General features: G+C 47.3%; 1 protein-coding gene across 3 annotated transcripts in view; it reads left to right on the top strand.

Moving 5' to 3' along the window:
• Positions 1–14,238, top strand: part of CDK2AP2 (cyclin dependent kinase 2 associated protein 2) — an 89,191-nt gene that overhangs the window by 50,978 nt on the left and 23,975 nt on the right. Inside the window, exon 1 of one of the 3 annotated variants that reach the window (XM_078659293.1) lies at positions 11,576–11,726. The exons of the other annotated variants lie outside the window; for them this stretch is intronic. Within the exon in view, the coding sequence (XP_078515419.1) occupies positions 11,691–11,726 (36 nt within the window). The 5' untranslated portion in view covers positions 11,576–11,690. Of the gene's footprint in view, positions 1–11,575; positions 11,727–14,238 lie in introns of those variants that run through there. 3 annotated transcript variants of the gene reach the window in all.

Below are 14,238 nucleotides of genomic sequence, written 5' to 3'. Positions count from 1 at the left end.
TCAAGGGGTTGAAAAAAATGGTTGGAGGTAGTGAACTTGTAAACACTCAACAGATTTTTGCCTGAGCAAATCTACACATGCATATTTGCCGATGCTTAAATGCAGTTATCAAATATTTTCTAGGAGTACTATTTCTTGGCCTACGTCTGTAAATTATTGCGAATTCACGAAAGCCATAGATCTGCACTTAATGCAAAGACACATACCATGGGTGCACTTTTGAGACTTTCATTAATAATTGGGCCTTAATTAGGTCTAGCATTAACCATGACCTTTCGTGTTTATTGAAATTCTGTCTTTCTGTCTATGGCTGACTTCACTGTAAGCTCTTTCAGAAGGAGCATATCGGCACACAACGTTTTGTTCAGTGCTAGGAACTACTGTGGCAATATGGGCTTTTTGAAACCAAAAACAAGTTTTGCTTTTGCCAATGTTTGTTATAATGGTGAGGGCCCGGCAGCTCCCACACTGTTAAGGTTTTACAAAAAGCATGCCAAAACAAGGCACGCTTTGACAAAACCAAAAGGCTGACCACCAATTTCAGACCTACTGGGTTTGCCAATGCATGTTTATTTTTGTTTTCCATTATCTTATTCAAACTGGTTCCGTCCGTATGGTATTAAGATCGTTACCTACGCGGACGATACTCAGCTGGTGGTCTCTCTGGCACAGGTAGGGGGATCTTCAGCGTGTGTGGATCTCGCTGGTTGCCTGGAGACGGTTAAGAGCTGGATGACCATGTCTTGTCTCAAACTCAACGGAGACAGGACTGAGCTCATGCTACTAGGTCACACTGCACCATCTTCCATAGACACTCTCTGGCCATCCAGCTTGGGTCCTGCCCCTGTTCCCAAAGACGCCATTAAGAGCCTCGGTGTCTGGCTGGATAGGTCCCTGTCATTCGATCAACAGGCAATAAAACTATCTGCCACCTGTTTCGGCATCTTGAGAGTCATTAGGAAGATCATTCCTTTACTCCCCTTCGAAGCAAGAAAGACTGTGGTCCTGGGCTTGATCCAATCACGGCTGGATTATGGGAACGCTTTATATCTCGCAGCTCCTGATTTCACTCTGCGCAAACTGCAGTTGATACAGAACTGCGCAGCACGAACTCTTTTACAAATCCCCCGCAGATCCTCAGTAAAGTCTGGACTAAGGAAACTGCACTGGCTTCCCGTTAGGGAAAGAGTAAATTTCAAATCATTATGCATTGCACACCAGGCCTTCTGGTCTTTAGGTCCGGCAATCAATCTCCCCCTTATCACACCTTATCATCCTTCCAGACAGCTGCGCTCTACCTCTGCCAACCTGGCCATTGTGCCGCAAATAAAGAAATCAAGATCTGGAGGCCGCTCCTTTTCTTATAATGTAGCCAAGCTGTGGAATGCCCTTCCCCAGCATCTAAGATCTAACCTCGACATCCTCTCTTTCCGTAAACAGCTGAAAACGCTCCTGTTCATCAACTAAATAGTGAGCTGACACTCCCTCTCCCCACTTAGCTTCAGTTGGTATTCTTAGCGCTTGGACGCCTCAGGGCAGCTATGTGCGCTCTAGAAATCTCAATTCATTCATTCATTCAAACTGGTTACACTGATTTTCCATTTGGAATATTTTTGGAAAACGCTAGCATATATCAAAACATTTTACTGAATAAAGCTGCAAAGAAATGGTACCTAACATTTTACAGTAGAATAGCAAAATGTTTTTTTCCTATTTGCATTTTTTTTGTGAACATTTTATTTTGAAAGCAAAGAATCCTCAATCTTGCTTTTAAGCTTCTGCAAATGTGTATCTAATCAGAGTTTTCTGGGAGCATTAAACATAGCCTCATATTGCTAAACTTTGAAATCGTGTGTACACATTTTTATACTGGACCACTGTCATGCAGTCTGAGCCTACAACATTTACTTAGAACACTCACACTAATTATAACAGCTTTGCATTAATGTACCATGAATACAAGTTTGAACCGTATTAACGCATGTAGACAAATGTTACCTTAACTGCAGACAATGCCCTTCCCTGATCCATAATGTGGTACTGTAAACTGACAGCCAAAGGGTTTGTGCTGCAGGGGGTTGGGCTTACTTGTGCCAAGGACAAAATGCACATGAAAACTTGTTGGCCTTGACCCCAAACAATATGTCTTGGGCGTCGGGCTATAGGAGTTCCACATCTGAGTTGACACCCACTTCCTGCAGGCCACCGGCAGATGGATCCCCTGCAGTCTGAGTGGCTGAGACTGGATGGTGCAGGCCACAATCGATGCTATCCAGCTCTACACATGGTAAGGTCTCCAGCGCTCCCTGTCCCTGACAGCTAGTGCGGGCGGCCTGATGCTGCCTAACTCAGAGTGAAGAGCCTTCAGCAATAATTGCAGTACCTGCAAACCGCCATCAGGTGGCGCTGCATCCATGACATTCAGAGAAAAGAATAGTCCACGAGTCACTCTTTATCCACCACTGAAAGAACATATCAGCTAAACCCCAAGAGTGCCAAAAACCGAGACCAGCTGAAGACCAGGGGCACTACATAGTGGGTAAACCCTACCAACGAATGATGTTTCATATCTCACTGCCCCTTGAAAGAGACACTGCCCTCGGGGCATGTCATCTGTCTCTGTGGTGCCCTCTTTTGAACTTTCTGCAAGACCGTAAGTCTCAGGCAGCAAAATGGGCAATCCGGATTGGCGGTAACGGCAATCCCCAGCGACCGCTAGAGGCATGCTGCTGTATCTAGCAGGTGAGGACATCTACAATCTCTCCTGCACTGTGGGAGAAGCAGGGCAGAGCTATGAGAGAAGCAGGGCAGTGCTATGAGAGAAACAAGGCAGCTCCATGGGAGAAGCGGGGCAACCGTTTATGTGCACCACCCTTGTGACTGCACGGAAGGTGTACTTTTCCCCTTATTCCAATCCAGATTATGAAGATTTCCTTCTGAGACAATTAAAACAGAAGTCTGATGAATCAGTCAATGTATTCCGCACTCAAGGAGCTCTCCAGCATGTGACGAAAGGCACGCGTTGTTCATACAAGGGGGTGTCCATGTAAAGTTGAGGTGGTAAGTACTGCAGGAGCCTGGCAAGCCACTCACTCTGATATCTTTACACTGACTGATCTCTGGCGCTTTTCATTGTCCAGACATCGCACATGTATGTGGCACTCATGAAGCACCTTTTAATCAAAAAGAGCGTCAAACACCAACGACGACTCCTAAAGAACTCACAGGGAAGACCTGTTGTCAGTGCGGTGGCAGCTTCTCACATGTAGGAAACTGCTCAGCAAAAGGGAAACTGTGGGGAAATCGATCACTCTGCAGGAATCACTCAATGAGAGGATACAGTGCCCCGCCGAATAAAACTACTCTGTAATCCTCCCTAATCAAAATTTGCCAAAAACAACATGAGAGATGATGCCAAAAAGACCCATACATGTGGTCTACACCAGGGAAAGAACAGATAGGTGACCAACATCACAGTACCAAATCAAACCAGGAAGGCAGCTTGTCACCACCATCTTTGACAATCAATCAACGATTTGTAGAGCACTGCTCATTACCCGTGAGGGTATCCAGGTGCCTGAGGGAAGCTGCTGCTGGAAGTTAGTTGAACATCCAGGTTTTTTAGGCCATCTCTGAATTTCTGTAGGGTGTGGGTGCAGTCCGGAGGTGGAGTGGGAGGCCATTCCTGGTCTTGGCAGCCAGGTAGTAGACGGTGCAGCCATCGCTTCTGGTTTTGTGGAATCAGGGTGTGGGCAAATTAGAGGGTGGGGTAGTGTAGTTGTCTGCCAGGTCGGTGGAAGTTCAGTCTGTGGTTGAGGTAGGCTGGTCCTTTTTTGTGCAGGGGCTTGTAGGCGTGAGTCAGCAGTTGGAACTTGCACCTTTTTTGTACAGGCAGCCAGTGGAGCGCTCTGGGGTGGGGGGTGAAGGGGGCTCTTCTCTGGAGGTCGAGGATGAGCCTGACTAGCGTTTGGATGGTTTGAAGTCTGCTCAGTAGTTTTGAGGTGGTGCCCACGTAGAGGAAGTTACCTTAGTCCAGGCGGCTAGTAATGAGGGCTTGGGTGTTGGTGGGGAGCCGTTTGAATATTTTCCAGAGGGTGAGGAAGCAAGCTGCGTAGACAGCGTTATTTGCTTCTTCATGGTGAGCTTGTTGTTTGAGGTATTTGTTTTGCATCCAGCTGCCTACACTGGTCAAGCACCTTTGGATATTGGTTTTGATGTTAGTGAGGTTTGAGGCTAGGGAGACGATGAGCTGAGTGTCATCAGCGTATGATATGTTCATACCATAGTATTTGACTGGCGTGGAGGGGGAGCATGTATGTGTTTAACAGGGTTGGACTCCGTGAAGACCTTTGGGGAACTCCGCAGATTTCCTTTGGGCCTGAGGTGTAAGGCCGGAGGCGGACGCTGTGGATTCTTCTGGTGAGGAAAGAAGCAATCCATTTAAGGGCATTTCCTTTGATCCTCATCTGATGGAGTCCGTATTAGGAGGGTATAATGTGGCACAGTGTCAAAGGCTGCAGAGAGGTCGAGGAGGATCAGGGCTGTGGTCCCTCCCTGGTCTGGAAGAGATCGGATGTCATCTGTTGCAGCGATTAGGGCGGTTTCTGTGTTGCGATTAACACAAAATCCCGATTGGGATGGATCATGGAAGTTGTTGTTCCCTAGGTGGTTGGAGAGATGGCTGTTTATTGCTTTCTCCAGCACTTTAGCATGGGGATAGGCCGGTAGTTCTTGATGTCTTCTGAGTCAGCTGTAGTTTTTTTTTAGCTGAGGTTTTGCTTCTATGTGTTTCCATCCTTCTGGGAAGGAGGCAGAGGTAGTGGATGAGTTGAGGATGGTGATGAGTTCCTCGCTGATGTAGTTGCTCTACAGATTTAACATGTGGTGGGGGTAGAGGTATCTGGGTGCTCCTGAGTGGATGGAGCTCCTCATGGTAGCAGCGGTGTATCCCACATAGGGATTATAGTGTTTGAGGTATAGTCGCTGCTGTTGAGGAGTTCATAGAAGTTGTCGCTGGTTGGTTGAGGGTCGATGTGTTCGTAGATGGTGACGTTTTTGTTGTAGTAGAAGTCTGCAAGAATGTCAAAGAGCTGCAGCGAGGGGGTTACGTTATTCTGTTGCTGAGAGGTTTGTGAGCTCTTTGATGCTGAAGAGTTCTTTGCTATTGTTGGAGCTAGCTTCGAGGTGTGTGCCTAGGGCTTCCTTTTTGGCATTTTTAAGGCATGTTTTAAATTTGAGAGCGACTTTGAAGTTGGTTCGGTCGCTGGGCGATTTGTTAGTGCACCAGATTCTTTTTAGTAATTTGTAATTGGGAGGCTTTTAGTTCAGGAGTGAACCAGCTGGTGTTTGGAGAGTCTCCCTTGTTTTGAGGGTTTGAGGGGTGAGACTATGTTGGTGCATTCGGTGACCCAGGTGTTGAAATTTTGAACAACCACATTGAGGTCGGAGGTGGTGTATGGGGGAAGGTGTTGAGGGTGTTGGTCCACAGATTTTCCGTTACCTTGCTCCAGCTCCTAAGAGTGATGCTGGTCTGGTATGTGACTGTGTTGGGGTGGTGGAGATGGAGAAGTGGATGATTGAGTGGTCGGACCAGGTGATCTCAGAAGTGTGGCTGTATTTGATTCTGTTGCTTGCTCTGAAGATCTTTTCCAGAGTGTGTCCAGCTATGTGCGTGGGGTCTGTGACGATTTGGGTGAGGCCGAGGTTGTTCATGCTCTCCATTAAGTTTGCTGTGTTGACTCTGCTTGGCTCGTGGAAATTGAGTTCTCCGAGGAAGATGAAGTTCTCAGGGCGGATGTCCAGAGGGTCTAGGAAGTCCGAGATGTCATTGCAGAAGGTGGTGTGTGGTCCTAGTGGTCTGTATGCCAGGGTACCCCTGAAGGTGGACTTGCTGTCTGTTGAATTTGAAATTGAGGTGTTGTCGGCGGATGTTGTGCAGTGGAGGGACTCTTGTGGATGATGGCTATTCCACCTTCGTGTTTGTTTACTCAGTCTCGGTGTATGATCTAGTAGCTGCTGGGAGCGGCGGTGGCTATGTCCGGTGCACAACCGGGGTCAAGCTATGTCTTGGTGAGTAAGGTGACATCGGGGGTGAGGGAGGTGATGGTGTCCCAGATTTCTGTGACATGTTTGTGGAGTGACACTGGTGCCTCCTCGATCAACACCATGACAAAGAGCCATTATGACCTAACACCGCAACAGGCATTCAAGCACACTAAGGTGAAAGTATTTCTCTACGGGGAAAGTCACCACTGCCCCAGGTTGTGTTTTCATGCCAAATTGACTCTTAAGGAACACTCTGTAGCCTCCAAAATATATGTCACCAGAAAAGTGAAAAGATGGGGTTTCGCTCATCTTTGTCATCCGGAAACCTCGCCAGCCAGAGAGTGTGCAGTTGCATAGATATGTGCCTATCAAACATTGCCTTCTGCCAAGAATGCCACTTGAAACCCTCCGTAGATGAACTAATATCAGAGGTCAACAGCTCACAGTAGTTCTCCAAAGTTTACCTCAATTTGCAGTACCACCAGTTGCTCCTGAGTCCCCAGTAAAGGTACATGATCACTTTTGCACAACTCACCATGGCCTCTTCCGCTGCAAGAGGCTGATTTTTCTGAATCCCCAGCACCACAGACGTCTTCCATAATACCATGAGGGAGTTGCTGCTAGGCCTAGTTGGAGTAGTCAACATGAGTGACAACATCGTAGTACATGCTGCATCAATTGAAGAACACCACATTGCCTCCAGAATCTCTCTCAAAGACTGAGCAACCGTAGCCTCGCACTAAGCAGGAGGAAATGCAGATTTCTTCGATCCAACATCGATCTATGTGGACACAGGTGTTCGGCCCAAGGAGACACAACCAACCTACCAAGGTGGAGGACAGTAAGTCCGCACCACCTACTATGTCAGTTTTGAAAGTTAGCTGCATGGCTTATTAGAGATGGTGACATTACAGCAGAATTATACAAAAACACCCTTAACAGGAAATGGTGAGAGAACTGACTAAATCAACAGTCTTGTGGCGCTGATCAAAAGGCAACATTTCATGCTTCCAAAGAGCTTGGAAGAGACAACCCTAATGTACTTTGACACTGCTCGAGAAACATTACTGTCCATTTATTCCAATTCCAGCAGGATGGAAGCTCTATTTTTGCAGAACGGCCATGTGGGGAGTTGATGCCAGAGACGCTTGTGAATGGAGTGCTGACTCCCGTAGATCAGCGCTAATCTATTGAGAAAGAGGCAATCCCTGCTCACCTGGGGTGTTTCCATTCCCATCTATACATCCTCTTAACTATTCACCACACACCACTAATTCCTCTATTCAAGGGGTCTACAGCCAAGGCACTGCCGAGAACAGAGAAGTGGATACTCCAGCTCCAAGAACATTCATTCTCTCTCTGGTAGGTGAAAAGGCAGCAGATTTTCTGTCACAACACCCTGACGTGCAAATCCCCATGACCTAGACGAAGCATGTAGGACGGAAGAGTATGTTAGGCTCATTGTAGTGAGATGAAATGAAAATAAAATTTATAAAGCGCTACAGTTGCCCTGAGGCGTCCAGGCGCTGAACTAAACAAGAAACCCTCAGAAGAACAGGAGGTTTGTAGTTACTGAAACAAAAAGGTTTTGAGCTGTTTCCGGAAACTGGTCAAGTTGGGGTTGCCTCTCAACTGCAAAGGAAGGGTATTCCACAGTCTTGACACATTATACGAAAACGAGCGTCATCCTGTTCTGGCTCTGAAGATTCTAGGAATCTTGGCCAGTGATGCAGTCGAGGCTCTAAGCACCTTGTTGGGCAGGTAAGGAGAAATCAGGGGACGATTGATTTCTGGACCCGTTTTCCAGAGGGTCGGATGAGCAATGCACAGAGCTTTGAACTTCACTCTATCCCTAACAGGCAGCCAGTGTAGAGTTCTTAGGCCAGTTTTTATTGAAGTTCTTCGTGGAACTCCCAGTAGCGCACGGGCAGCACAGTTTTGAATGCGCTGGAGTTTTTTCAGGGTATAGTCGGGGGCTCCAAGATAGAGGGCATTATTAAAGTCCAGGCGGGATTGGACGAGGCCCTGTATGATTATTTGTCTGGCCTCAAATGGAAGAAGGGGGAGAATTTTTTTGATCACCCTGAGGAGGCCAAAGCAGGTGGCCGACACCTTGGTGGCCTGTGTATTGAGGCTCAGCGACTTGTCTAACCATACCCCCAGACTTTTGATGTTATCTCTGGGGGCAGGAGCCGCCCCCATGCTCGTGGGCCATAACCGCTCCACAGTAGAGGGGGCCGCCGGGCCCAGGAGCATGAGCTCGGTCTTGTCGTCGTTGAGCTTCAGACATGAGCTCATCATCCAACTCCTTACTTCCTCCAGGCACGCCGCTAAATTGGGCGGTGATTGGAGGCCACTCTTCTGCGCAAGGGAGACCACCAGCTGGGTGTCGTCCGCATAGGAAATGATGTTAATGCCATGCGGACGAACAATCCCAGCCAGCGGCCTCATGTATGCGTTGAAGAGCGTAGGGCTCAAGGATGAACCCTGCGGAACTCCACACCCCAAAAGCCTGCTTGATGACATGGATGTGCCGTCAAAGACCTGGAAGGTTCTGTCCGATAGAAAAGACTCGAACCAGACCAGGGCTTCTCCGGACACTCCCAGGTCGGCGAGACGGTTCATCAGAATTTTATGATGTACCGTGTCAAACGCGGCACTTAGATCGAGGAGGATCACTGCCACTGACCCCCCCCCCCCCGATCCAAGATCCGTCTCGCCTCCTCAGTCACAGCCAATAGAGCAGTCTCTGTCCCATGTTTTGGGCGAAAACCCGTCTGGGAAGCATCGAGGAGATGGTTTTCCTTGAGGAACTTCGTCAGAATGGTATTGACGTGCTTCTCCAGGATCTTAGATGCCCATGGGAGCAGAGAAATCGGGCGATAGTTGCTAGGGTTAGCTGGGTCGAGGAAAGGTTTTTTTAACAGGGCCCGTACCATTGCATGCTTCCATGTCGCCGGTACCATCCCACTCAAGATGGAGGAGTTCAACAATTCCAGGAGAGATGGGGAAATGGTTTTACTGGCCAACCCCAGCGAGCCCGGGGGGGGGGGCAGGGTCACACGGCGAGCCGGATTTTATTTGATGGGCCAAAGACTCCAATGTTTCCAGATTCAACAATGGAAAAGACTCCAGCTTGTTGTGAGAGGGAGTTACCGTGTCAGGAGCTGAATCCGAGCGTTGTGAGAGTTGTGAGAGTGAAACAATGGCTGGATCTATCGAACAAACTTAGGTTGTGTGCGCTAGACACTGTATATAGATAATGCAATAAACGGTGAGGAAATGTCTTCATTGCCAGGCGACCAATTCCCATTAGTCTTCAGCACCCGAAAATAGTCCCACTCCAACCAGGGGCAAGAGTCAGTGTGGACTTAGGTTCATTTCCTGATGGGTATTGCATGCTGGTGGTTATCAATGACCTTTCTAAATATCCATAAGTAAAAGATGTAGTCTCCATCTCCGCTGAAGCAATTGTCTTGAAGCTGGAGAAAATGGCACCCTGTGTTGTCATCAAAGAACTGCCAGTGGACCCCATTTTTAGAGCCAGAGGTGGCTAAGTATCTTTCTTCACAATGAGTCCAACAGCGGCAAATAACCCTCAGATGGACGCAGGCAAATGGTGAAGTAGAACCCCTTATGAAAACATTTGCCAAATTCAGCTAGATAGCTCATGCAGCTGGTCAGAACACCAAGTGAGCTGTCTGTTTTTCAGGGAGAATATGGACTAACACATTATCTTACCACAGAAAGAGCTCTGACTCACCTAACCTCTGCTGGGGACGATAGTACACAATTTTCTTCCAAATTGCACATCCTGGACTCCTGAGCCTCTGGATAATTAAAGGACTTTGGCCTGAAGAAAAATCTGGAACAAAAACAGCAGTTTGAGGTGAAGAGTTAGGCTACCAATATCGGTCCCTGGTGATGTATGTGGCACGCCTGAGAGATCAGCATCCTGATAGCATTTTTCTTTCCCTTTCAACTTCCCTATGGAAGATGATAATGGAGAGAGGGACTCTGGTGATGGCAAAAAAGGGGACAGAAATGTGTCATTCTTTCATAAATTGAAGGGAGAAATGGTCTCAAGCGATGACCAGCAGTTGGACACGAGTGATACTATTGGCAGGTGTGGAAGATTTTGCCATTCAAATTGCATCTAAGTGTGAAGAAACTGCAACAACATTCCAGGATGCCCGTGAGAGTCCCACTTTTGGCCTGCACAGACAGTTCTTGACATCCTCTAGGCGACATTATCTGGGGCTTCCCGAGCTGTTCACTCTAGGTATGATCTGAGAGAAAAGCCTACACCTTCTCAGTGGTACCAAGACTTTATCCATTGAATATTATTATATTACATTTTGTTTTGAGGCATCTTACTCAAACCCCGTCTCTAATGATGATTATTGTTTGTGTCCTGTGATGATGATGTGCGAAATAAGAGTATACCTGTGTTCCCTTCTCCTTTCTTTAGGTCACAAGGTGGTAGTCTGATCTTCATGCGTTTGCGCATGTGGCTCCTGAACTCTCTTGTGAAAATGGCCTCTTGTTGAGGAAAGACTGTTTGGTTCCACCGGTTACTTTGAGAGCTGGTCTTTTGAAAAGGGGCTCGCAGTGGCCGTCTTGGTAATTCTTCTACTTCTATAAAAAACTATGTTAGTTTTATTATCTGCCAGGGATGGTTAGTGATATTTGCAGGATGGTTGACGCTTGTCCTGAGTGTGTTGTTTCTGACAAACATTGGAGATTACAGGTTAGGCCCTTTATGTGGGTACCTTTTCCAGAGAAACCTTGGGAGAAAGTAGCTCTTGATTTATCAGGCTCTCTCAACCTTTGACGTGGGAAGATGACGTTTTTGATAGGTCTAGTGGAATAGTACTCAAAATTCATTCACTATTCTTTTGTGGGTGCTGCATCTACCCGAAATGCTATGAATTTCTTGGAGACTGTGGTTTCTATTGAATGTCCTCCTAAGTATATCATCACAGACAATGGAACCCATTTTTCCTTACGGGAAATGTGACTTTTTCCTCTCACAGAATTTTAAACACATGCAGGTTGCTCGTTATAGCCTTTCTTCTAATGGTCTAGTAGAAAGGGTCAACTGTTTCTTGAAGGAGTGTATACAATCCAGTATGTCAGCTGGTTTAGGTGTTGAGAAATATCTTAAGTAAAATGTTTGGTCGTATCTTACTACACATCGCTCTACCACTGGGGTGTCCCGATTTAGACTTTTAAGGGGGAGAAATGCCAATGCTCCTATTCTTCCTATTTGGTTGGGGTCGACACATGAGTTTAAAATTGAGGACGAGAAGTCACTTGATGGGAAAATTCGCAGTCATGGATTTGAGAAACAGGAGAAAAATAAAATGTAATTGGACAATAAGAGGAAATCTAAAGAAAATGAGTTTGAGTTGGGACAATGGGTTCTGGTCAAGAAACCCATGAAGATTACGAAGGGGAAATTTAAATAGTCGTCACCTGCCAAGATTGATATTTTCTAAAACATCTGTTCTTTTGTGCGGTTGGTGGATTAAAAGTAGTGTTTTACCCATCACAAATTCGGAAGCAGAAATTATTATGGGAAAACAAAATGTTGTGAATAACGAGAACTCAAAACATTGCTGCTGAATCTGGCTTGGAGACTGATGTCAGTCTCTGGACTAGTTTGGATCAACTTTCTGGTAAGACCACAAACAGTAATATTGGCATTAGTTCAGAAGTAAGTACCAGTTGTGTACATTTAGAGAGTGATGCTTGTTTTTGTTTGCCTATTTCCACTGATTTAAATGAAGAAGTAGTTAAGTGTCATCAGACTCTGCTTGGATGTAAAGTCAAATTACCTGCCAAGCTTTCTGATTTTTCTGATTTATCTTGAATTAATTCTCACTTGTGTGTGTATTTTATTTTGTGATAAAGGTCTCTTTGTTTGTGTTAGGAAAGGGGGTAAGGTTAGTGCTCTGTTTATTCATTAGTGTTTTATTTCATGGATTCTCCTTTCATTAGGTCACAAGGTAGTAGCCTGATGCATTGTATATGTTATACACTCTACTGTTGTGTATCTTTGATTCACATTCGACTTCCAGAGTGGTGACCATGGTTCTGACTGGTCAGTTGCTGCTGGTAGTTCAGAGCTGCCGGGCGCTGGCCTGGTTGTGGGCTCATTTCAAGTAATAAACCTCTGGCTTGAAAATACACTGGAGTCTAGTGGGTTTTATTTCTACAGCCTGGTCTTTCAGACCAACCAAAAGCAAAACATGTGTGCCCTTAGAATTCTTTTTTATGTGTCCCCCAAAAGGCCTAGCTCTCAGCACAGAGGGCCTGACACCTTGGTGGTGCATTAGTGACTAGTGTCAGGAGTGTAGGTTTGTATGTGTACTTTGAATTGGAAGTCGTATTTGCAGGTTAGCGTCCTCTCTGCTCCTTACTCCACGTAGTCTGAGCCCTCACTTGTCTGCTCTCATTGGCAGAGCCTGGTAAACACCCGTCATTAATACTGCAGGCAACCCTGGGTTAGAAATGGTACTTGTCTTCATAGTAATCGAAGCATAACCTAAACTATCCGGGCCATCGGACCTTCCCATTCCTCCGATTGCCTTGTGAGCAAGGCCTGCTAGTTGTCCTGCTTTGAGTAGGCGTCCATCTCCTGTTGTGACTCCTGGCCTGTGCATTTCTGTTCCTACTGCCCCCAATGCCGCGCCCTCCCTTCTGGTGCTGGTCGTGAAGTCTCCTTCCATGCAATCGCCATGACAGCCTAGTGGAGCTCGGGACAGAAGCCATTGTCTTCTGGAACATTCTAGAAAGAGGAAGTGCATAGTACGTCCTTCTGATCAGGTGCTTGCCTTGCATGTGGGTAAAATGTGCCCCCTGTCTTTAACTGTTCCGGCTCTGCCTGCTTTTCTTGTTTGGCCATCACTCAGTCTGTTATTTTGCTGCTCTGTTTGTTCCACCCTCCTTCCTGTTGCCTTTGCCTCTCTCCATACTTCCCGCCTCTCGCTTTCTCTGAAGCTCACGGTCTCTTGAGCCTTTGCCCTTTTTAGGTCTCGCCTCTCAATGCGCATGCGCATGCGCATTGAGCGAGACTATAAGGACTTAAACAAGGTTTACCTAGACTGGCGATTTACTGGCGATTTGATGCTGTGCCCGTGCGCTTTTAGGTCAATGCGCAAGCGCATTGACCTAAAATGCGCGTGCACATCATCAAATCGCCATCTGTTCCCCAGCAGCACTCCTCCCACACCTTTGAAGTGAAGCTTAGCTTCACTTCAAAGGCCCCTGCTGCTTCGCACTATTCACGACCCCAGGCCGTGTCTCTCCCTCATCGCCGTTCTCCCCGCTCCGCCCCCGGCTGCGGCTGTGTCCCATTTCTCCTCCCCGAAGCCCCCCCCCCTCCCCACAGCAATGCCCTCCGTCTTGTTCTTGCTGCCGCCTAACTCGTTGGAATTGCCAACACATCAGTTACCTGCGCGCCTTAGGCGCACGGGCCAATCGCCGTTTCTTTACAATGTCCCTCTTCAGAGGTTGCGTGGGAGAATTATTTTTATTGTTTTAATTGATGCTTTCTGCTGCCGCAAACTGTGCCATCTCAGCCCACAGCAGGAGGCACGAGCCCTGTTTTCTTTAATGAACACGGTGCCCAACGACATTTTTAACATGAGCACAGGTCTTAACAACTCTCACGCCGGGTATCCCTTCCCCATCCCATTCGGCTCTGAGCCTGCCCACCCTCCCTTCCCTATCCCGTGTCATCTCTCCGAATCACAAGCGGCTGCCTGCCTGCTCCTCCCCTAATTATTCCCGGCCGGCCGGCCGTACTTTCACTTTCACAGCCGGTAGGCCGTGTGTCGTTTTATTTTATATTCATGGCTTGTTTTTGTTTGCAAAAAGCGTGATCCGCCTCTAACCAATGGCCTCCACTAATCCCCCCACCAACCCCCCTTCTCCCCCCGCCAAAAGTACTGAAAGGAATTGTCTCCAGACACCCAAGCTGCATAGCAGCATAAGTGGAAAGCACACCAGAGAAAATCGCAAGTGTGGATTGGACAGCTCATTTATTGTGACTTTGGCACGTTGGCGAACTAGACGATGAAATCCTCCTGCTCGTCAGCGCTATGGTGAATTGTCCAGGCAGCCCTGCTGACTCCCTTGCGTGTGTTGGAAGTTTCACGAGCTCGCCTGCTTGTGCCTGGTCTGGAT

The sequence above is a fragment of the Lissotriton helveticus genome, chromosome 1_1 (genome assembly GCF_964261635.1).
Source record: "Lissotriton helveticus chromosome 1_1, aLisHel1.1, whole genome shotgun sequence".
Classification (NCBI taxonomy): domain Eukaryota; kingdom Metazoa; phylum Chordata; class Amphibia; order Caudata; family Salamandridae; genus Lissotriton; species Lissotriton helveticus.
The sequence above is the reverse complement of the archived record's forward strand: the minus strand, read 5'-3'. Positions and strand labels throughout refer to the sequence as shown.